Source organism: Mastigoproctus giganteus, chromosome 4, assembly GCF_048544385.1.
Source record: "Mastigoproctus giganteus isolate SK-2022 chromosome 4, ASM4854438v1, whole genome shotgun sequence".
In the NCBI taxonomy this organism is placed as follows: domain Eukaryota; kingdom Metazoa; phylum Arthropoda; class Arachnida; order Uropygi; family Thelyphonidae; genus Mastigoproctus; species Mastigoproctus giganteus.
Genome location: NC_143578.1, coordinates 219,861,146 through 219,886,514, shown reverse-complemented (window position 1 = coordinate 219,886,514; position 25,369 = coordinate 219,861,146). Strand labels below are relative to the sequence as shown.

Here is a 25,369-nt window from a genome sequence, read left to right as displayed (position 1 = left end):
TGAAGGCCTTAAATGAATTTCTCTTTAGTTCAATGTCATGACCTTCCTCTCATCCAAAAATGATATTTCTCACTAAATAAATTTTTTTACACTAATATTTTTAATACTAATGATAATAAGATTTAATGCAACAACAGCATGTAACTCTGCCTCTTGTTCTCTTTGTGATGACTTTTTTTTTTTATGTGACCTCTTTTCTTGTGACTAAGATATGATTTACCTAGTTATACTAAATTGCTTCAATGCTCTCTACTTGTCTCCGTACTGTGCTGGTGGTGTGGGGGGGGGGGTTGCTTTTCTTATTACTACTTTTGCCAAATTTGCTTTACTAATTGAGCTCCTATTATTATTTAAATTCATTTTTAAAAAAATGACTGAATGTGAAGCATTCAGATTTCATAAGCATTCCTATAATTAAACATTCTAAATTTCATAAATGGACAACTGCTATCAAAATAAACAAAAAAAAAAGTTAAAAAAAAGTAGTTACAATTAATAATAAAATTCTAATGGGATTGAAGTGTTCATGAAACAGAATCAAACAGTTCACCAGCTAAATTAGCAGGGGCAAAGCAATATCACTGATCTAGCAGAGCAAAATTATGCCAGATTTTTGTCAGTTTAAAACCAAAAATTAATTAATCTAAAAATAACATTTTAGATCTGTTAAATTTAAATCTAAACTGCAGTTCCAATATAAACAAATTAGTTTCATTTGTCAATAAACAGCACTGGATAACTAAACGCAATCCTGGATCAAAAATGACCAACATTCAAAAAATAATCCAATTTCTAAGGCCTCAATACTTCTAAAGTTATTTGAAAAAATGCTGCTACTAATCCTCATACAGATTCTTGCAGACAAGCCCTCCCAGTTTCATTATGCTCTCCCATAGCAATTGACAACTAAAACCTTGCAACCACAAATGCCATATTATCAACGTTCATGAGCAATCAAGAAATAGCCAAGTATTGCAGCCTGCTCCAAGACCTGTCCCCCAGAATAAAGATCTATAAACTTTATGCCAACCTTCACAAATTTGCATGTAACAAAAGCTATGGAAAAGAAGTCTTATCCATGCAATAAGAATAGTTGGAGTAAGCACATTCGTGTCTTTTTTCTTTTTTTGTCAGGCTTGCAAAAACCTGGTTTTGACTATTGCATTGTGATAATGCTTCCCAAAAATAATTAACTGTAATATGATATACATACCAGAGATGTGAAGAGCTGTCTCTCTCTGTTTGTTATTAATTTCAAATATTTTATTTGTAAATACCTGTTACTTTGTATATAATTTTCTCTCATTTGTTTTTTAGCATGTTCACCACTGGCCTGCATGCCATGATAGGTAGGTAGCAACATTAAGTGTACAGGGCCATCTTAATTTCAAGTTGCAATATAAAGACTCTTGCTCTCTCTCTCTACCCCAGGGACTCACATCTGGTATGAGCTTGGCAAACCCAGGGTCCTGAGCTAGTAAACATCATTCTTCTCTTTCTTGGTGATTCCCATCTACTTCTCTCTCTCTGTCTCATGAAGGATTTTTTTTTTTTTTTTTTTTTTGGCTGGTGCAGCATAAGCCTCAGGCTTCCTTGCACCATATGGCTAATAATAATATTTATAGGGAAGTAGAATTTCTTATTTTTAACTCTCCACTAGTGATTTCTTTTACTCAACCACTGATAGGTAAGACAAGCAAAGCCTTTATTACATAAAATATTTGACATACGAATCAGTGTCTTGCAGTAGTATATAATTATCTCTTACAAGGTGTGACTATTAAATGACAAGACAACTGTTACAATAAAATAAATATAATGAAATATTTTGTAACTTAAAAAGTTATTCCCTTCAAAATAATTGCCATGGGCTTGCACGCACACACTGTTCCAAATGGAAGTAATCTTCTGTAAGCCCTTTTTAACACTTTGACCATTTTTTTTCTGAATATCTTCAATGGACTAAAAATAAGTTCCCTTAAGTACACTTTTCAGTTTAGTGAAGAGTGAAAAAGTCACAAGGTGGCTATGTCTGGCAAGTAAAGTGCACATTAACACACTGGAATTTGTTTTTTTGATCAAAAACTAGTGAATACAGAGCACATTGCATGCTGGAGCATTGTCTAGAAGAAGCATCCAACCATCCTTCCACAATTCTAGCCTCTTTCTTCGAAATTTTTCATGCAGCCTTGTCAGAACTTCAATGTAGTATGTTTCATTATAGTCTGATTTGGTAGGATATATTCACCATAATAATTCCTTTAATGTTGAAGAAAACAAGAAGCAAGCTTTTCATTTTTGATTTTGACATCCTTGCTTTTTTTTGGTCTGGGGGATTGTTTTGTCTGCCATTGCATTCACAGTCTTTTGGTTTCTGGGTCATACTGGAACAGCCAACTTTCTTCACAAGTAATTACAGTACACAAAGTCTGGATCTTTTTAAATTTTTTTTTTTCAAAATATCTTAACAAACTTGGATGCCCTCAAATTCTTTGATCTTTGTTCAAAATTTCTGGCACCATCTTGACACTTTTTCATGCCTAAATTTTCAGTTAATTTGTTTTTGTCCACAATAAAAGTTCTGATGCAACCATTCTAATGTTTAAACAACAATCACTTCTAATCAATGTCCTTACCCAGTCCACATTTTCATCTGTTTTTCTGGATACCAGACAGTCTGGTCTTCCACATTCTCTCTTTCTTCTAAAAATCTTTTAAGTCATTCAAACACACAAGCTCTTGATAGAATAATTTCCCCATAAATTTAATGTAACAACTCAACTTTCAGTTGGTACAGTAGACTGTCGAAATAATGGCAACCCAAATAACGAAACATTTGAGCTAATGGCACACCGAGATCGGGTGTTGACATACAGTGTAAATGCCTTGCAGTGCCAAAAAAGAAAACGGCAAGTAACAGGAATACTGTATTTGTTTACATTTGCCACTTTGAAAGTAAATTCTATACTGATATCACAGATTATACGGCTGTTTTCCATTTATTTTAAATTAAAAACCTCTCACCATGGCTCCTAAAGTTAATGAATAAACCTCATACAGAGAAGAAAATAGGAACAACATTAAAGCTTAGTGATAAACTTGATATAATCCAAACTATTACATTAGGGCAGCGTTTCCCAATTAAATTTAGTCACGAAACCCTTTTATATTTTGTACAACATATAAATATTTTTAATGTAGCACAACAAAAATAATTAAACTCCTTAAATATTTCTAGCGTAGCACAAAAAAAATAATAAATGCACCCACAGGCTAAAAATTTTCTTGGTTCAAGGTCAGATATCTTTAAATTCTTTGTTTATTATTATCAATATTAAAAAAAAAAAAAAAAAAAAAGTCCCACCATGCGAAATATGAATCCAAACACCGAGCATAACCAATCACAGCCATTTGGCCGCTGTTTCATAGTATTTAGATAGGTAGGTGCAGTAGTATACAGCCTGTGTAATGTGCAGGTTCTGGATTACAATTACAAAGACAGTTTAGTACGCAAGCTGTGCAGCAAAAGTGACCAGACCCAAATATTGTCTCGTCCACCAGATATAAATATACCTACAATATTTTTAACTTTTAATGTGTAAAATATTTAAATTTTTTTTTTTTTTTTCATGGAACCCCAGGGTTCCGCAGAATACCATTTGGGAAACACTGCATTAGGGTCACCCGGAAAGTAAATTCATAAATTGCGTGTGTTCTCTAGTCGATCTGCCTGTTTTGATAGATGAAAAACCCTAGTTTTTTTGGGAGGGGGGGAAACCTTGCCGTTTACGCCCGAGACTGACTAACTCAGCCAGGGAGTGAAAAAAAACCATAAAAGTTCCTTGCGTCATCGACAAGATTCAAACCCAGCCCTTTTCCACCGGGTGTGGGGAGGATGGTGATGCCATCACTGTGCTATCCGTACAGACTAAACTTTTTTTTTTTTTTTTTTTTTTATGTAAACCCCCAACACGAGAGGTATTAGAACCTATAGTACTTAGTACCGTGCTTGGGTTGGAAGTTGAGAAGACAAAAGAGGATATTGAGAAGACAAAAGAAGATATTTGTTAACATTGGCCTTGAACTTCTGTAGACTGTAATTTTCAGAAAATACGTACGAAGGAAGGTTATTCCAGAAAACGGCAGTTGAATGAATAAACGAGGAAGATGAAAAGTTGGTTCTGTGAGTTTGGAGTTGGACAGTAAATGGATGTTCGCTGGTGGCGGCATGTGTTAGGACTGTTTCGAAAGAGAGAGCGGGAATTATAGAAGCCAATTCAGAAGAACAGTGCCCATCGAAGTATCTGTAGAAGAGGCATGCAGCAGAAACAGTACGACTATGAGACAGCGACTGGAGAGATCTGATAGAGATGAATCATTAATTAACCTAACTGCCCTCTTCTGAACGGAATCAAGAAGCCTGAGAGAGGTTTTGGGGCCACCACCCCAGATTTGGGAACAATATTCCATGGCAGGGCAGTTTGCAATTTATACAGAGTGAGGAACTGTTTAGAAGAAAAGTAACCCCAAGAGCAAAAGAGAAAACCAAGTTTTTTATATGCAGAGAAAGCAATATTTTTAATATGTGCTTATGCCAAGAGAGATTAGAAGTCAGGGTAATCCCCTCATTTTGCCTAGAAATCGGAGTGTCATAGGAGCATAGGAGCAGAAGAATCCTTTTTGTGAGATATAAGACAAGACTGAGTTTTAGAAGGACTGAAATCAACTAAGTTGTCTTTGCACCACTGGAGAACTACCTGAAGATCAGCATTTAAGGAATTGGTAGCGGATATTCGAGAAGTTGAAGCTGATTGGGCAGGGCAAGGTTTCTCAAAATGGAATGTAATGCGCTATCATCGGCAAAACTATGGATAGGATTTCCAATCGATGGAAGAAGGTCATTAATATACAAGAGGAAAAGAGTGGGGGAAAGAACTGAACCTTAGGGGACACCAGCATTAATGGAGAAGTTAGAAGATAGAGAGCCATCTACCATCACCCTCAGTGAGCGATCAGAGAGAAAACTGGATAACCAATTATTAAAAACAGTTCGCAAAGAATAAGATGGAAGCTTGTTTAGAAGACCTTTATGCCAAACACGATCAAAAGCCTTTGAGATAACAAGAGCAACTACTTGTGTTTCACCGAAACTTTCCATTGAATTAGTCCATAAATGGGTAACATAAGCCAGAATATCACCAGTGGATTGACACTCAGGGAATCAATACTGACAATCGTTGATCAGGTGGAAGGTTTCTAGGTAGTTTACGATTTGGTGGTTAATTGATTTCTCCATTACTTTAGAAAGAGTAGAAGTAATTGCAATGGGAAGATAATTGGATGGGAGGGATTTGTCACCCTTTTTAGGAACTGGCTGGATATGAGCAAATTTCCAAGCAGAAGGAAAAAACTTTGGAATAAGAAAGTGAAAAAAGGCAGCAAAGAATAGGAGTAAGTTCAGGAGCACAGGTTTTGAGAACAAGTGGAGAAATACCATCGGGACCTGGAGATTTCTTAGCATCAAGATTCATCAAAATCCTTCTGACATCCTTTTGACAGAAGACACAGGAGGCATTGAATGGAGCATGTTGGGAATGGTGGGAGGTGTTTTACCAAGATCATTAATACATGAGTTGGAAGAAAAATGGGATGCTAGCAGGTCAGCATTATCCTTGGCTGAAGTGACAACAGAACCATCTGGTTTTGACAGAGGTGGGAGCAGAGATGGGCAAAAGTTGCGGCCAATAGCTTTGGCAAGAGACCAGAATGCTCGAAAACAAGCCAATTACGATATGCAACATTCTTCTCTTGAACAGCCTTAGCACATTTATTGGAAAACCAAGGTTTAGATAAAGGACGAGATTTTAAAGTGGAGTGTGGGATAAAGGATTCCATTCCTGCAAGAATAATTTCACTGACACGATCTGAGCAAATGTTGACATCAGAAGTTTTGAAACAGTAATCTGACCACAGAAAAGAAATCTCACAGGTCATCCCATTTTGCATTCTTGTAATGCCAAACAACACGAGGTTGGGAATAGCCACAAGATAAAGGCTCCACTGGAGAAGAGACAATCACCAAGTTGTAATCTGAAGTGCCTAAAGGACCTCTCACTTCGACCGTGTACTTAGAATGGTTGTTTGTGAGAAAAAGATCAAGCGTGTTGGCTGTATGGTTAGGATTGTCCAGTATTCTTGTAGGTAAATGAACAATCTGTGCACGGTCATTAGTAATTGCAAAAGCCTCAGCATCTCGACCAGCTGGGTCAGTGTGACTAGAAAGTGTAGCTGGAGTTGTGAACATTAAAATCACCAAGGAAACTTACCTCACTGTTAGGAAAGTTGGACTGGAGAAAATCAAGTTGCAAAGAGAGGAAGTCAAAGAGCTCCAAGTGATTAGTGGATTTTGGAGAACGGTAGAGACAACAGATAAATTTGACAAAATAAGGTAGAGAGATTTTAAGCCAGAAAAGATCAAAGAGAGGAGATTCCAAATTGACAAGTCTCTGACAGGGAATATCGGAATGGCCATATGAACAAGTACCACCTTTGAGGCAAAAGGAATCATACAGCGAATAATTTGGCATCTGAGATGGGCAGTAGTTGAATCAACCGATAATTGAGATTCTGTCAGAAAAAAGTACATGGGGGTTTGGCAGACTGCAAGTGGAAATGGACATCGCTGAGATTAGAATTGAGACCACGTATATTTGAGAAATTAATTAAAAAGTGCTTAGGAGGTTTAAATCTTTTCGCAGATAAGCTTGCTCTATAAGTCTGACAATTCATGGTATATTCAATAGTAAGAAAAAAGTGGGTGGGACATGCTGTATAAAGTAATGAAATTTTTGGATATGGCATACACATGGTAAGAATATACGCAGATCCTTGACAATGCTCCCCGCATACACACTACTCTGACTCCCTCCAGTCACTATCTGGCAGAGTAGAGGTAGCAAGATTATACACTAGCTGATCCGGAAGCCAACTAGAGAGTTACCAATAGGTTTGGTCCGGTGTACTAACTAGCGGCTGGTCTGCGAACACCGTTTTAGAGCTGTACCCTTGAAATATAAGGAATGTTGGATCTTGCCACGATATTCATCATAACCTCAAAAGTCATCAATCATACTGCATGATGGAAGAGATAGGGAAGGGTTGACCAGAACTTAGCTCTAGAGACTAAACATGGGTTCCACCACATCAAGCCTCCAATAAGCAAAGTGGTGGTATTGCACCGGTTGATGAGAGTCATCTACCACCTAGTACTGCCTGGTAACATAGAGAGGCTGCATTCCTCCATGTGGTGTGGGCGCCACACCTCGACCCCTGCTTACGTTGGTTCACACCTGGGTGGTCACCCATCATGTACTTGTGCATGGAGGTTATATCCAGGATTACTAACAGTCACACCATTGGGAAGGCGCAAGCAGAGGATTCTGCTTGCACCTTCGCCGAATGAACCGAAATTGGATCCACTTGACTTGAGTGTCACCCAAATATCAGTTCCATCAGTTTTTTAGACTCCCAGGTAGCAAGTACAGCTTGTCTGGCATATCTGAGAGAATGTCTGTGACAACCTCAAGGACCAAACTTGATATTATAAAGAAAAGGGAACGGTCAGCGGCATAAGTTGGAGTACATATTAAATGGCACAATATAACATTGGATCATCAACATGTTTATGTTTTTTTATGTGCAGTTAATAAAATTGCATCCTTAATCTCTCTATTTCTTATTTAGACTCATTATTTCTGCATTAAATACATTAAAAATACAACTTTCTAGATAATGGAAAAATCAAAATAACGGCACCTTGAATCCCTGAAGGTGCCGTTATTCTGAAAGTCTATTGTATTTTCTTTAGTTTTGTTAAAAATTTGAGGTTTGATTTATTGTTTGATTCTTTTGCCTGTCATTTTTCTGGAAACTTGCAAAAACACAAGGTAATGAAAACATGTCTCACAGCAAAGCAAATGAGCATGCTGGATCATGACTTGGCAGACAACTAGGGAAAGGTTTAAGATGAACTGCTGTGCCTTTGTTTCACACTTAGTGCTTGCTGTGCTGCATGCATAGTCTCATTTAATAGCCACACCTCATATGCCTTTCTCTCACTCAATTAAGCCAGCCAGTTCTTATCGTATATTTTTGGAGGTTTTTTAAAGTATTTTTCCTATTAGAACAAATATTTGTGGTTTCCAAGATAGTAATAGTATTCACCATATAGTGCAAAGAGCCACAGGCTTTTGCTGCACTGGCAAAAAAAAAAAAAAAAACCTAACCAAATAGATAAAAAAAAAAAAATTATATGCTACCCTCCTCACACATGTAAGTATCCAGTTGACCTTTGAATTTATTCAAACATCAAGGATCCCTTAAGCATTTGCCAAAATGTACTCGTTAACAGCAGCATATAGTTGTCAACCTAGTTAACACAACCAAAGAAATATCTCATCTGTTAAAGTTCCCTTCCCTTGAAATTGAAACCCTTGCCATTTCCTTTTACCACTAATTTCTTTGTACAATATCCAGTATTATGACTCTAGTGGCTACTCACTATTGGATATGCACTTTCATTTTTGACACTGCTTAGATTCTTGTTGAGAACAAGATCAAGAATATTTGTGTCCCCTTGTACTTTCCTTTAACAGCTGGAATAAATAGAAGTCATTCAGTTGGTTAAAAACTGATCCTGCCTGGTGTGTTGCCAGTCTATTAGTTCCACTCTATAAGATGTGGCATCAAAAAGTGAACTGAATTATTATTTGCTGATTTTTCAAATTTAAGCATGTGGGGTCTAAATGATTCCAGATGACTAGAGAAAGAACAAACCTTTTTGTGCCTGCTGAAAAGTTAAAGGTTGAATGAAGGGGCCAACCAATTTTCATGCAGTAATTATTGCTGAGATATCAATTGTGCACAAGAATCACTGAATTGGCCACCACATGGGAGCTTCATCAATTTGTGCTACAAGCATGAGCAGGAATGGTCTCAGGTAGAGACTAGAAGGACTATGGACCCCTCCCATGAACAAAATTATATTTTTCTTACTGCCACATGATTAAAGCTTAATTCCCTGGAACACTGCTTTAAACCTCTCATCCACCATTGAAAAATCCTGGTACTGCCCTTGAACATTAGACTGGCAAACATTTCCAAAATTTTGTCAATCTCTAGTACCATATTTGAAAAGCTCAGGCTAAGCTGAAACGACTGTAATTATAACAAGCTATGTTTAAAAGACAAATATGTAATGTATGCCTATGTTTTTTGTTTTGTTTTTCTATTTTGGTGTAAGCCCTTTTTTTATAATTAGCATGGTTGATGCAATCTGAACTAAGGATTTAAGATTTTTTTTTTTTCAAGTCCACAAGCAATTTAAAAAAATAAAATGCAGAAAACTTTAAAAGGAAAGATCCAAGGCACAGCACTGAAATTAACTCATGTTGAGCACGTGTATTTCATGCGTCACTGTGAAATCAATTTCCATGCTAATGTGTAAATCACAACAAAAAAAGATGCCATTACACAGAGTGAACACGTTGACAATGAAAGAAAAAAATATTCTCATATGGGCATTATTTTATATCATACAGTCTAGGTTACAATGGTGGGCCCAACTGTAGTATTTGCAAAATCACATGCAATTTCTAGAAACAGGCTTCCAGTAATAGCATAATTTTATCCATTGTATAGAAATTTAAAAGTACAGGATGTATCCTGACACAGAAAAAGAGCCAGTTGAGCCATCCAAAAAGCACTGCAATAAATGAATAAGTCACTAAGCCAATAACTGCTGCAAGATATTGAAGAATTTTTTTTCCACATATAGGTAAGTAAACTCATTGAAGTCATGATATGTGCTTGCTACACACAAGGATCAAACTTCAGTATTAGCCAAATAAGAAAAGGAAGCCACAGACTTTGCTCCACCAGCCAAAAATAATCAACAATTAAAATAATAAATAAACAAAAATAATAATAAAATCAATAAAAACTGCCTATGTGTTTTCCCTCCTCACATAGGTAACTATCTAACTGACGTTTGAATTTCCTCAAGCTGTCAGCCTCAACTACCCAGGAAAGTAGCTTCTTCCAGTAATGAACAACTCATTGGCTAAAGAAAAACTTCTCCAGTTTTCTAAGTCCCATCCATTTGTCCAACCACAACGTCCAGACCAATATATCTCTTGAATTCAAATGAACTGATAAAATCATTACATAAACTTCACTGAGTGTGTCACTTCATTTCACTGAGTGTGTCACAATTTGATGTGCCTGTTAGCAAGCATGACATAATCAGGCAATTTAGTTCAAAGGCAAAAACAGCAATTGAACTCAAGATTCTCACTCCATTTTTCAATAACCTGGAATATTTTTTCAGTGGAAGAAATACACAACTTTTCAATCAGGGCTATCAGCAAGATGGCATGGCATATATCCAATTGCCATTCGTTCCATAAAATGATCCACCACTATTTTGAAAACCACATGATTTCATACAATCTCTCTCATTCAACTAACTTTAACATTACCTGGTGCATATGTTTAGGAATGCTCAGGGAGATCATATTTCATCATTCACCACCCTCACCATTCCAGAACTGAAGACTGTTTATGACTCACATGACAACCTTTTCTGAAATACAACTGTGAATCTCATCAGACATCTAAAGTCTTGATCAGGAGGTTATACAGTGAGTGTTACCGTTCATCAATCACAGATGTTGAACACTTTCCTGACTGATTGCCTAATGTGTACTACAGACAAAAATATTTCAATCCATATTTAAATAAAGATTATTTCACCAAAGTTAATTTTTCAGTACAGTTTATTTTGGGCCATTCTGTATTAACACTATCAAAAATGAAATTGGCATTTTTTACATCTGTAAATGGTAAGAATCATTAACTGCCCTTATTTCAGTAACACACAAATTCAGAAATGTCAGCATTTTAATTTAATCTTGTAAAACAACTGGGGACTGATGGAGTTAAAAAAATTTTTTTTGATTTTATGCTGAAAAACATATCACATGGAAAAGTGTATTTTCAAAAAACTAACTTAGTAGTACTGCCATATAATATTCTTCTCAAATAAAATTACAAATTTATATTCATGAAAAAAAGCACAATTAGCTGCTTTTTCTTTTTTTTGAGAATACTGTAAGATCTTTAAACACAATTTCTGTAACAGAAATGCAAAGAAAAATTAGAGAAATCAATACACATTAAACCTAAATATTTGAATCATTTAAATCAGTTTATTATGAAGTTCATAATAAAATTCAAAATGAACCTCTAGATAAATATGAAATGGAAAAATAGAAAGATGACTATATTACAGCAACAGCCTAAAAAGCAAGGTGTCTGGAATTTCAGGCCCAATGTATACTACTGTGGGTCATCAATGCTTTCCCCTGTGAGCTATCACTGAACAAATAAATACTTAGTATCTGTTAGGGTAACTAAGAATATGCACATGTATACTTGCATGTACACTAATGCTAGGCACATTGTAAATAAATTTGATGAATTGATTGTCATTTGATGACAATGTAGGAACAGCAGACACATAGTGTCACTCAGATATGTTTGTTGTTTGTTATTTGGTTTTTAGGAGCATTAGCAAGTAAGGCCATATTGCTCTGAGGATATGCGGTGGTCATTCCTGACCTTTCCACATCCCCCGTATTTGGTGGTGACGGGCTTGGGCCCCGGTCTAATCAAGAAGCGTGTGCTACGCACTGCTGCTGCTCCCACCTGGCTACGGAGGCACCCACTTAGACATAAGCCATGCTGAATTTGAATATGGGGAGTACAATGTATACAGGAAGAACAGAAGAGGTGGAGGGGTTATGCTCTTAATTAAGTAGCATATTAAATCTAAGGCATGCATCCAGTTTACATGGGTGACAAAGTGCAACGCTGATCAGTTGGTGCAATATAAGCAGCAGGAGAACAAAATTGACAGTAGGAGTATGTTATATGCTTAATAACAGAGGAGCATATCAAACAGCTATATGAAGAAATAGAGTGAGGCAGCAAATCGGAATGTCTCATAATGGGGAATTTTAACTTTCCAGATGTTGACTGGAATTTGCGGATTGGTCACTCACACACTAGCAAGACTTGTGGATTTACAATTATAGTGTACTAATAAGGAATTTAATTAAAGACAACTGTCAGGGTAAAGGGAAAGGCTTTTCTAAAGGTGACTACAGTGGTCTCAAAGTTTTTAAATTCTGTGCAGTGGAACCAACTGATATTACCAACAGAAAATTCTAATGAAAAGTAATCAATGAAGCTACTAGGCTTTTCATACCAATGAAGAAATACTGCTCAAGGCTTAGACCTAAATTGATGTCAGATGAACTAATGAGACTTGTGGCAGAGAAGAAAAGTTCATGGGATGCATATAAATTATCAGGTAATACAGAAGCTATGAGAGATATAAATTTGTCTGTAAACAAGTCACAAAGGAGATTAAAGCAAGCTAAGGCAGATTATGAGAAGTCTGGCAAAGAAAAACATCAAAAACTTCTATGCTTACATTAACAGTAGAAGGAAAGAGTTGAATCACATTGGACCCCTTGATGTCTATGGGCTAACTGTTGATGACCCTGCTCAGGTTGAAGACAAACTGAATAGGTATTTTTCATCTGCATTCACACATGAGGAATTCTTTAGGGGGGAGGGGATGTTAGAAGTTTATCAAACTAATGAGCTAAAAGACTGATAAATATAAGGAAGGTGGAGGAAAAATTGTTGAAAATGGATATAAAAAGCACCTAGGATGGAAGGACTATCCAATTATATTAAGAGGCAGCAAAGGAGGTAAGCAAACCCTTATCCATAATTATGAGAGCATCCTTATATTCAGGAGAGGTCCCTATGGACTGGAGATGTGTGAATGTATCTCCAAATCATAATGGAGAATTAAAAGGTGAAGTGAGTAATTACAGATCTCTTACCTTAATGTCTGTTCCAGGGAAAATAATAGAATCACTGGTTAAAAAAGTAATGCAGGAACATGTGGGCAGGCAGGTAATTATTCTGCAATCACAGCATGAATTTATTAAGGGGTGATCTTGTTTGATACTTAACCAATCTGATAGGTTACCATGAAGCAGTGACCAAGGAACTGGAAGCAAAAAATTATTTTGACATCATATACTTGGATTTCAGGAAGGCTTTTGATACTTTTGTACATAAAAAAAACTGCTGAACAAAAATTAACGAGATTGCTATGTAATGCACCACTCAAATTTGTAGTTAAGGGTTAAAACAATATCGTTTTTCACAACCAGAAGCAGTAATATACACTTTTTTTTTCCATGAATTTCTACTTTTCTCTCTCTCGTTTGCTATATCCTGTGCCTGGCTCTGAATATTATTATTCTTCCCATTACATAAAAATGATTGTGCTTCTAACACGATCCCTCCAACCAGTTTATGCCATATTTATGGAATTTTAAATCATTTAATGCCTTCAGCTTCAGAAAATTAATTAACGGATATAATTTTGACCAAATGACATTGACAAAAATATGGAATTAAAACAAATCAAAGCTATCAAAAACTGTAATCGTAATTCATGGCAAAATCACATGCACACTACTTTGCCTGAACAAGTTCATCGTGATCTAAAATATAGATCATTTATTTATTCCCCAAACCTCTTTTCTTTTCTTTTTTGTAATTGCGCCATTGTTAACCACTTCTCCAAAAAGCCAAAGTAAAAATTGCTAAATGTAATATTAAATGCTTAAAACTTCTGGAGTGCAACACAACTACATATTGAAAGTGTACATCGACTTAAATTAGCTAAGGCATTCGACTTGTTTCATTTTTAATGAAAACGGTTGCAATTCCTTTCCTCGAAAAATTTCGTAATAAAAAATAAAGGGAAAATGCAAAAACTGAGGTGTTTACATAACCAAACTGTTACTAGTCTAAATATTTCGCTTTCCACCAAAACAACACATATTTTGCTTATCCTTTCGGCTCTTTAAATTTCAGTTTACCTTCTGGCTGTTGTCTTTGCCCTTTCGTTTCTTCGTAACTTTTCGCTCTTCCTCTACTGCGTTGAAACTTGGTGGTTGACCAGGCGATTTAAATCCGAACGCAAAAACAAGAAGGGCACATAGAATAACTCCCACTATAGGAAAAGCATAATGAGGGTTTACAACCTCGGTAAATTCCATTGTAACAAACATGAACAATATGGTTCGACAAAAATCAACCGTAAATCAAACATCCCACATCCTACACAGTCAAGCAGTTGACGTCAGCACGCTGAGAGTTGGTTGAAGTCTGCCAGCTGCAAGCTCGCCACCTGTAAGCAGCGTTTTGATTACAGACACAAACGTCGAACTTGGCACAAATAATGGGTTAAAAGGAAATTGAAAAAACGATTATTTTATACGTTAGTCTCGAATCGACAATAGTGTTTGCATGTAGGCAATGTTTCAATAATGCAGATCAACAGTCATTTATTTTTTCCCCTAAATATTATACGTTTAGAATATAAATAAAATGAAATGGGTTATATTTCAAGGAGTTTATTCTGATTTCCAGGGTATATTGTGATTACACCTGGGTTTATGCATAGGCTACACAGGCACCTGCTTATAATAAATAGTATCGTGCTTTCCGTGGGGTGCGATTTTATAGCATTAGTATTAGCAAAGGCACATGATGCAAGAAAGCAAACTTATATAGCATCAGCCAAAAAAAAAAAAAAACCCTTATTTCACCCATCCACTCGCTCCAAATGTTTGTTTAGTTCTGCCTTGAATCTGTTTAAGTTATCAACTTCCACAACAACAGATGGAAGTCTGTTCCAGCAATCAACTACCCGCTGGCTAAAGGCAAACTTCCGCACATCTATTCTACAACTGTATTTCCTCAGTTTGAATCTATGCCTCCTCTGGTTCTTAATCTGAGCAAGCGAAAGAGCATTGAGCCTGCTCAAACCATTCAAGGCCTTATAAACCTTAATCAGGTCACCTCGCAGGTGCCTAGTCTCCAAACGCTGAAATTTGCAGAACTTTACCCTTTCTTCATAAGAGTACCCCTTTGTTCTTCTCACCATTCTCTGTACATTCTAGCAAATCTGCAACCTTCCTAAAATGAGGCCTCCAGACCTGTAGTGCAGTACTCTTTCATTCTCCACTTCCCTGAGTGCAGTACCACACAGTTTATATGTTTCTCTTGGGTTATTGCTACCCATAAGTAGTACTTTGCATTTGTCAATGTTAAACTTCAGTTGCCATTTCTCAGCCCATTTATCTAACTTTTCTAGATTCTGTTGCAGTCGCATACTGTCTTTACTGTCATTAACAACCCTGCCAACCTTTGTATCATCTGCAAATTAGGACATTAAGCCTGAACTTAATTTGAGTGCAAAACTGAATATATCTCTTAATTTACTGATGTTGTTGTACACGGTTTTAGGTACATCAGCGACTGAGACATATACAGGGTGATTCACTACCAGTGCGACAAACTTGCAGGAGATGTAGGGGGCACAAAGATGAATCGGAATCACATAGCATTGCAGGGTTCGAAATGCCTTCGTCATGCTGTAGAGGACGTTGAACGGGAGGTCGCATGAACAGCGATCCCACTGGAAGTCAGCATTTGCGAACCGTTTCTGTTGAAGAAACCGAGTAGCAAAAGTCCTCCAGAGTGGATAATCCGCAGGCTCCAATGATTGGACGCGTTGCAGACGGTATGAACTCGTTTGGTTTGTTGACAGTATCCTCCATACAGTAGATTGGGAAATACTCAATCGTTGACCTATAGCTCGAGTACTCGTACTCGGATTGCCTTCTGCAAGACGTAGGACATTCTCCTCATTGTCTGGCGTCCTCGTCGTTCGCTCTCGATTCATGGTACCTCTCGTGAAACAACCAGTCTCACGTAACCTTCTATGCACACGTGCGAAAATCGTATGATGATGAGCACGCCTGTGCGGGAAACGTTCCTGGTACAAGTGCAGAGCGGCGCGCCCGTTACAGTCCGCAGCTCCATACGCGAGGTGCATGTCGGCCAGTTCAACGTTTGAATACTCGTCCATCCTACTGCCTCGGGAACCGGTTCGCAAATGCTGACTTCCAGCGGGATCGCTGTTCACGCGACCTCTTGTTCAACGTCCTCTACCGCATGACGAAGGCATTTTGGACCCTGCAATGCTATGTGATTCCGATTCGTCTTTGTGCCCCCTACACCTCCTGCAAGTTTGTCGCACTGGTAGTGAATCACCCTGTATATATTATGTCTATAAATTACTTGTGGTCTATTTGTTGGATGAAAATCCCAATTTTCCTGGAGACAAATCCATGATTCCCTCACCTGAGACGATTAACCCAGCCACTTAGTCATAAAGGTCCAATAAATTTCCTTGTGTAATTAACGGGATTCGAACTCGGGTATTTTCCACCCGGTGTTAATTTATTGTCGATGGACAGCAATATTTTAAAGCTTATTCCTGATCATGCTTTTTGATAAAAATTATTCTTCAGTATTTAAACATTTACGTAGCCAGCCTTAGGACCAGGTTAAGGCGATAAAGAGTCACTTTATCACATCTTCCAGTTAGGTGTATTATATTATCGATTTAGCTTTTTATCGGGATGAAGAACTCGATTTTTTGGAGTGAAAACTATGCAGCCCTCTATATATACAGATTGCCTCAGCTACAGTGTGAAAAAGTCCATCATGACAGGACTTTCCAATCAGATGGGGCTCTAATCCAGTTCACACACACACACACACACACACACACACACACACACACACACACACACACACACACACACACACACACACACACACACACACACACACACACACAATGACTATGCTAGTCGCGAAAGCTTTCTAAAACTGTATCACAAACACTGAGCTCAATTTTCTGCTGCAGATTATTGCAGGAGTGAATTAATCGAACTGTAAAAATTATCGTTTTTCGAAGGGATAGATAAATTCAAAATATGAAAATTGGTTCTCATACCTCAGATGTGATATAATACAAGTAATATTCAAGTGGAAGCTAAAAGTAGGACTGTCAAGACATCAAACCACCCACAAATATAAAAATATTTTAACAGTCCTGTTTCCAAAATTCCTGTATCTTAGAACTCCAACTGATCTAAACATGCTGCTATCGGGCAGAAACAATAAAATGTTTCTGCCCAATAGTAGCATAGTTCCTCTCCACTATATGAAAAATCTCAGTATTACTTTACTCATTTTGCTGCCATCACACTTTATGAGAGGGTCCAGCAATACGATTCTAATTTTGATTCTGTTCCCAACAGCTGTACCTGAACGTGATTGCTTCTTGGTACCCATGCGAATGCACCTGAAAGTGACTCAAGTAGCGAGAAATGGCTGAGTGACATTTTGATTTTGCCAAAAGGAATTAATATAATGGAAAATCAGTTAGAATTCATTTTGACTAATATTTGAAAATGAATAAAGTCTGGTCAAGATGATGGAAAAAATCTACGATTGGGAAAAATTGATAATAGTATAATACGTCAATAACAAATCTGTTCATTTACAATAGCTAACCTATCAGTAACAAACCTGTTCAGTTAAAATAACTTCCCAGTCAGTCACGAATCTCTTAAACTAGCCAATTTCTCTCTTGAGGCAAAAAAAATAAAAAAATAAAAAAAATTCTTGTGTCCCTTCCAGCCTTGTAACAGAGCTGTACGTCTTGGTGACTCCAGTTCAGTTTTTGCATTTCAATTTTCCTTTGCTCATTTGATTTTGCATTATGAGCATGACATTCCAGAGCGCCATCCACCGCCGTTGGAACTGAACAGCATCTAGCCATTCATGGGTAAGCTAATGAAATGAGAAGACCCATACATTAGAACTTATGTTTACAGAAAACCTCTGAGTGTGGGTCAGATAACCTCTTTTGGAGCAGCACATTCACCAGTCCATAAGGATAATAACGATAAGTATTTGATGGAAAGTCATAGTTAAACTGTAGCACCCTTCTACCCGAGATTAACAAAAGAAAAACAATAAAAGTTAAAGATGATTTCAGCAGGTGCATTCAATTTTTGGAAGACGGGTGATGGTTAAAATGGAAAAGAAAAATACTGTCGCTTTAATAAATTAGGTATGTTCAGAGAAGTCGCTCTCACTTTTATAGACTACAGGTATCCATTGCATATCACGGAAAGAAGAGAACAGCAAATCCTAGCAATTGGTAAATGATTAACTTAATGGAAAAAGGAATATCATGTTCAATGCAAGTTGTAAATACCAGAAACTTGGAAAAATTATCGGCTTGTATGATAGGGTACAAGCCGAAGATCGAATTCGTATTAGTATTATTACTAATAGGAATTATGCAAAAAAGCAAGATTATAAAGCATCAGCCAAAAAAATTTCCACATCACCTGTCCATCCCTTCTAATAGGCTGCCTAGTTCGTCCTTGAATTTATTCAAACTACCCACTTCCACAATAACAGAAGAAAGTTTGTCCAAAAATCAACCACCCGCCGGCTGAAGACAAACTTTCGCACATCTACCCTGCAACCATACATCCCTAATTTGAATTTGTGCACACTCATGTGTGATCTCAGAAATAGAAAGAATATCGGTGTTGGGCTTGCTCAACCCACCCAAAGCCTTAAACACCTCAGTCAGACCACCTTGCAGATGCCTGGTTCCAAGACGCTGCAGTTTGGAGAACTGAAACCTTTCATGGTAAGACCACACTTTTGTCCCGTTCACTTCTCTGCACCCTCTCCGGTAGATTTTTTTTTTCACAGGATAATGTGGGAAAAAAATCACAAACACAGAATCGTAAAAAATATGAGGCCTCCAGACCTGTATGCAATACTCAAGATGCGCCCTGACCATTGCCTTCTACAATGGAATAATCACCCCCTTATACCTGCTAGCAAAATTCCAGGATATCATTCACAATACCCATGAGCTGTCCTGACAGCCTGTCTGTCTGTTCGGATAATTTCATACCTGAGTTCACAACTACCCCCAGGTTTCATTCATTCTCTACTGCCTTGAGTGTAGTACCACGCTATGGGCAGCTACTCTGGGATTATTACTACTCATATGCAGTACCTTGCATATTTCAAAGTTAGACTTCAACTGCCATTTCTCAGCCCATCTGGCTAATTTTTATAGATCTTGTTATAGCACCTTACCTTGATTACGTTATTAACAACACTGCCAACCTTTGTATCATCTGAAAACTAAGACATTAAACCTGATATACCTTCATCATTATCATTAATACAGAATACAACAATGGGCGCAACACTGAACCCTGCAGAACTCTACTGATAACTAATCTGAAAAGCAGAATCCATTAATAAACACTCTCTCTCTCTCTGTCTTCTCCCATTCAACTACCTCTTTATCCGTAGCAGTAACTTACCCTTAATTCCACACCGCTCCAATTTGTACAGCAGTCTTTTATGTCATGAACATCTTATCAAAAGCTTTATTGGGGATTATGAAAGCTTTGCCTATCAAAAGCTTTCATAATCCAAGTATATGAAATCAAAATTATTTTTGCATCCAATTCCTTTGTTATGTCAATAACAAAGGAATTGGGTGCAACTGAATTGAAGAAGACCAATATAATTTAAACTACAGTCAACTGCAAGGGCTCACATCTGGTGAGTATGGGCTTGGCACACCCAGGGTCCTCAGCTGGATATCATCATTCTTCTTTTTCTTGATAATTTCCATCTACTTCAGTCTCTCTCTCTCTCTCTCTCTCTCTCTCTCTCTCTCTCTCTCTCTCTCTCTCTCACACACACACACACACGGGTAACTTAACTCAGAATTTTTTTTTTTTTTTGGCTTGTGCAGCATAAGCCTCAGGCTTCCTTGCACCATAGGGCTAATAATAATAATAATAATAATAACCTACAAGGAACTCCAGAAAGTCGGAATCCTGAATACCTATAGGACAGTCAGAGAGTTCCTCGATCAACAGTAACATCAGACATTACAACAACCACCCTGTGTACTTGGTAGCAATGCCCGTCACGAGGTGGAACCCCAATCAGGGAGAAATAATGTAAGAGCAATAATAATAATAACTGCCAACTGTTAATATAAGTAAAGACGTCTTTAGTTATTTTCTTTGCCAGAGACTTCTCAAAATCTACCTTATTTTGCATACTCTCCTCTCAGGGGATAAATTCCACTCCTGTCAGCAAAAAAAAAAAAAAAAAAAAAAAAAAAAAAAAGGTATGGTTATAATGGGCCATTGAAATCAACTCTACACAGTGAAGGATTACAAAATATTCTAGTCTGAGGAATAGGACTCTTGTTGTTTCACGCTCGTTCCATATCCAAAATGTGGTGAAAAAGCATGTCCAAGGATCCATCCTGTCAAGTGTCAAAAATGCAGATTGACTATGGCAGAGTAATGGTGTGGGGACCGTTTTCGTTGTGCATATTGCGTTTCGTAAATTGTTGCTAACTAGACACATCCGTTCCTGGCTTCAATACATCGATTGCAATGCAAAAGGGAGAAGGGGGTTGCACTGAATGTGACATGCACTCGGTCTCCGACACAAAATAGCCAACAATGCAGTCTTCCCTCCAGATACTGTTGTCTGGTCCTGAGTATATCTATTTGCGAAAAGATTTTTTTTCCACGGGATAATGCCCCATTTCACAAACACAGAATTGTAAAAAATTTGTTCGAGAAACAAGAACATCAATTCATCTTACTGCAGTGGCCTTTTTCATTTACTAGATCACAATCCAATTGAGCACCTTGTATTGAAGTTGAATAAACTCTTTGGAATAGATATCAACAACCATCCAATTTGCAACAACTGTGGAAAGCAATTATGGCAACATGAACCAAGAACCTTGTGGCATGCTTGCAACACAGCGTTGCCTTTATGCCGCGACGAATCCAGGCTGTTCTGAGGTGAGGCCAAAGAGTCTAGACTTGCTGTTAGGAAGATTTACCTAATAAAGTGGCCATGAGAATTCTTCATGTATGAATGTAGATGCAAAATATCTATTCAGTTTGTCACCAACCAGAATAGGATCATCAGATCACCAGAGTTAAACCATCGATATCAAGTGGACCAATAGTATTCATCCCCTTCCCTCTAGTGTTTACATAAGTAGTCTTGTCGTTTATCTTTGCATCCTTTGCCACAATATCTCATAATCTGCCTTGAAGTGTCTAACCTCCTTTGTGACTTGACTGCAGACTAGATTATATCTACCATAGGTTTCTGTATCATCTGATAATTTATGTGCATCCCATACATTTTTCTTCTCTTCAGGGTGTCTCATTAGATCACTTGACATCCATTTAGGTCTAAGCTTTGAACAGCATTTGTAAGTTGGAATGAAAAGTCCAATAGCTTCTATGAGTATTTCTCTGAATGCTTCCATGTACAATTTTTTGTTGGTAACGTTATTAGTTTGTCCCACTATATAGAATTTAAAAACTGTCTGAAAACACTGCAGGCTTCTTTACGAAAGCAAAAAAAAAACCATCCCTTTATCGTTTATTAGTAGTTACATCTTTAAGTAAATCCAACATCAATCACAGTGATCATTGCCACTTAGTGTTTCTTTTATATGCAGATTCTTAACGTATGAAGAATCACTGCTGATAATCACATCAAGAATATTGCTGTCTCTCTAACGTACTGCTGCAGAAAACATCCATCCAATTAATCCACAAAAGTCTTGTTACTGGGCGAGTGACCAACCCACAAATTCCAGTCAATATCTGGAAAGTTGAAATCCTCCATTATAAGACATTCTGATTTACTAGCCAACTCTATTTCTCTGCATAGTTGTTCGTTATACTCATCATAGTCATTAGGCCTATAAAACACTACTGCTCTCATTTTTGTTTTCCCAGTGCTTACGTCACACCAAACTAAGAGCATAACTAAGAGCATAACCGCTCCCTCTTCTGTCCTTTCTGTATACATTTACTTACTGTCTGCGAGGGTAGCACGATGGTATTGTCATCGTCCTCCTCAGACTGGGTAGAAAAGGCCCGGGTTCGAATCCCGTCGATGACGCGAGGAACTTTAATGGGCTTTTTCAATCCGTGGCTGAGTTAGTCGGTCTCAGGAGTAGAAAGCAAGGTTTCCCCCCCCCCGAAACTTGGGGGTTTTCGTCCATCAAAGCAGGCAAATCGACCAGAAAACACACGCAATATGCAGACAAAATACATATATGGATATATATTAGAAATAATCGGTGGCCCTAATATAATAATTTGAGTTTGAGTTTGTATACATTTATTCCCTGTATTCAAATTCTGCATCCCTTACATCTGGGTGGCACATATCTAATATCCCCACAATGTCTGCATTTGATGACTTGAGCAGCACCTTAAATTTTCAAAATTTATTTACTATGCTCCTAGCACTGTTGTATGTGCACGTATAAACGAATTGGGTTGGACCCTTATGCACTAGGTGCAGTAAAAGTCTTATATAACATGGTTGATGTTGCTGATGAATAGAATAGATTCTTCACATCGGTCTTTGCTGAAGAAAGAACCTTCATGCTGAGTAGAGCCAGTGAGAGTGAGGTTGCGCCTTGAGATTTCGAAATTACACATGAATGTTTATTAGAAAAACTTTCGAGCCTACAGGCAAATAAGGCTCTTGGAGTTTATTATTTATTCGTTTAAGTACAGGAAAAGGAAAGGTAACATCCACCCCTAGACAGTCGATATCATATACCCAATAATTCTGAGAGAGGCAGCAGAGGGGGTACTAAATTATTGTGGTTAATTATGAGAATGTCTTTGGACTTTATAGAGATTCCTTTGGATCGAAGAAGTGATCGATAAAGATTGTATTCTAGGAGTAAACTCAGTAACTACAGAACCGGTTAGTCTGACTTTAGTAATAGAGAAAATCCTAGAGGAAATGATTAAGAGCGCAATCCAGGGACATTTGGACAGAAATGGCATTCTGAAGGACACATAAGATGATTTTGTTAAGGGAAAATCATATTTCATTGGTCTAGTAAGCTATTTTGAATAATACTTGACCTAAATGTAAGGAACAATTTCCACATAGTTTGGATTTAGCAAGGAATTAGACTCAATCCCTCATAAGAGGTATTGTATTAGCTGAAGCATGTTGAAATTACTAGAAAGATTCTAAGATGGATTGCAGGGTGGCTGTACAGCAGCAGGCAGAGGGGTGTGATATCTGGATATTCTTCAGATATCACACCGCTCTGCCTTCTGTCTGCCTAAGAAGTGGAGTGAACCAAGGATCAGGTCATTTCTTGGACCACTGTTGTTTCCAATTCGTCTGCGCGAGTCGTCACAGTCCTCCCCACACCGAATCCCGTCGATGACGCGAGGAACTTTAGTGGGCTTTTTTTCACTCCGTTAACTAACTCCGGCTGAGTTAGTCGGTCTCGGGCATAGATAGCAAGGTTTCCCCCCTCACCAGAAACTGGGTTTCTTTCGTCCAGCAAAACAGGCATATCGATCAGAGAACACATGCAATTTACGGACACAAATACGGGTTTATATAATCAATTACGGGTTTATATAATCAATTACGGGTAACATTAATATAATAATTTGATTTTTTTTATTTTTTTTCCAATGTTCATAAACGACATTGACGAAGAATAAAGAGGGTGATGTCAAAATTTGAAAATGTTGTAAAGATTCAGAAATTCGTTACTGATCAGCGCCAAGCAGCACTCCTTCAGGTTGATTTAAAGAGACCTCAAGAATGGTCAGAAAAGCGGCAGCTATGTTTTAATGCATCAAAATGCAAGATCTTACACTTGGGTAATAGCAATCCCGAAATAACTTATACTCTGGGTGGGGTAGAATTAAAAAATAGTAGAAAGGGGATCACGGAGTTAAATACAGGCAGATATGAAGTTTTCTGAGCAGTTTAAATAGGCGGCCGGGAAAGCCCATAGTGTCCACTATCCAGGGCCGGATTTACATATAAACTAAACAGCTACAGCTTAGGGCCTCTCATTACAAGGGGCTCCATCTTAAAAAATCCTATTTTTTTTTTAATATTGTCACAGGAGAATTGTAGAGAGAAGGGCCTCATACATGTTAAAGCTTAGGGCCACAACAAGTTTAAATCCGGTCCTGCCTCTATCGATGATTTATCGAACATTATCCTGTATAGATAGCGAGACCATAGTCCCACTGTATAAGGCAATTGTAAGACCATATTTGGAATACCGTATTCAAGTATGGAGACCTCATCTGAAAAAAATATATTGAACTTTCGAAAGGATCAAAAGATGGGCAACCTGCATGGTGATATGGGCCAAAGAGCGACTATACGAGGAAGGACCCCGATTATGTAGGCTACAGAGCTTGGCAACCAGGCACCTCAGAGAGGATCTGATTGAAGTTTATAGGGCTCTGAGAGGAATTAGTAAAATGAATGAATGGTGAAATTTTCAGTTTTAAAGAATTAAAACTAGGGGCCATAAATTAAATTACAGAGGAAGAGATATATAGTAGATTGTAGGAAGTTTTATTTCAGGTAGTGAGTTGTTCATTACCGGAATAAGTTTCCTTCACAGGTAGTTGAGGCTGACATTTTGAATAAATTCAGATGTGCACTAGATAGTTGCCTACTTTCCGGGGAGAGAAACCTTGCTGTCCTTGCCTGGGACCACCTAACTTAGCTTAATGTAGTCAAAAAAGCCCATAAAAGTTCCTTGCGTCATTGACAGGATTCGAACCAAGGCCTTTTTCTCCTGTGTAGGGAGAAGAGTGTAAGGAGAATAGCCACTGTGCTACCAGCGCGGGTAAAAAGGATTTAGCCAGACCTTCATAAAGTTTGCCATCCTTACTTCTTATCAATCACACTCGGAAGCAATACTAAAGAGTTATGTTACGTGCATGTATTGCGTCAAAGAAACTAAGACTATGAGTTTTCAGGAGAGGGAACAAAATGTAGCGCTCGCCTCGGGGGCCCGCTAACTCAACCAAATTTTGAAAGAAAAAAAAAAAAAAAACATATATATAAATTCCTCGCTCTCTTGACAGGATTTGACTCTGCCCTTTTCTCCCCTGTGTGGGAGTAAACTGAGAATAACCACTGACTGCCAGTGAGGGCAGTGAATTCCATGAGCAATCTTTATTAAGGCCTCGTCAGTGTCTGGATAAAGCTCAATCCGTAATAAATGTTGCAGTGTTGTATTTCAGCGCACATTGAAATATTTTCAAAAGCGTACACATTGAAAATAAAATAGTAGTAGTGCGGTTTTTAGGAGCACCAGCGACTAAGACCATGTTGTTCTATATATACTATGCGTAAATTTCACGTGTTCTGTGATTGATTTTCTATTTGCTGGACG

General features: G+C 37.7%; 1 protein-coding gene across 1 annotated transcript in view; it reads right to left on the bottom strand.

The window, feature by feature from the left end:
* The window catches only part of LOC150087418 (uncharacterized), a 99,106-nt gene extending 84,782 nt beyond the window's left edge, over positions 1-14,324 (bottom strand). Inside the window, exon 1 of the mRNA XM_090371171.1 lies at positions 14,031-14,324. Coding sequence (XP_090227297.1) covers positions 14,031-14,222 — 192 coding nt within the window. The 5' untranslated portion in view covers positions 14,223-14,324. The remainder of the gene's footprint in view (positions 1-14,030) is intronic.
* Positions 14,325-25,369: the final 11,045 nt, after the last annotated feature.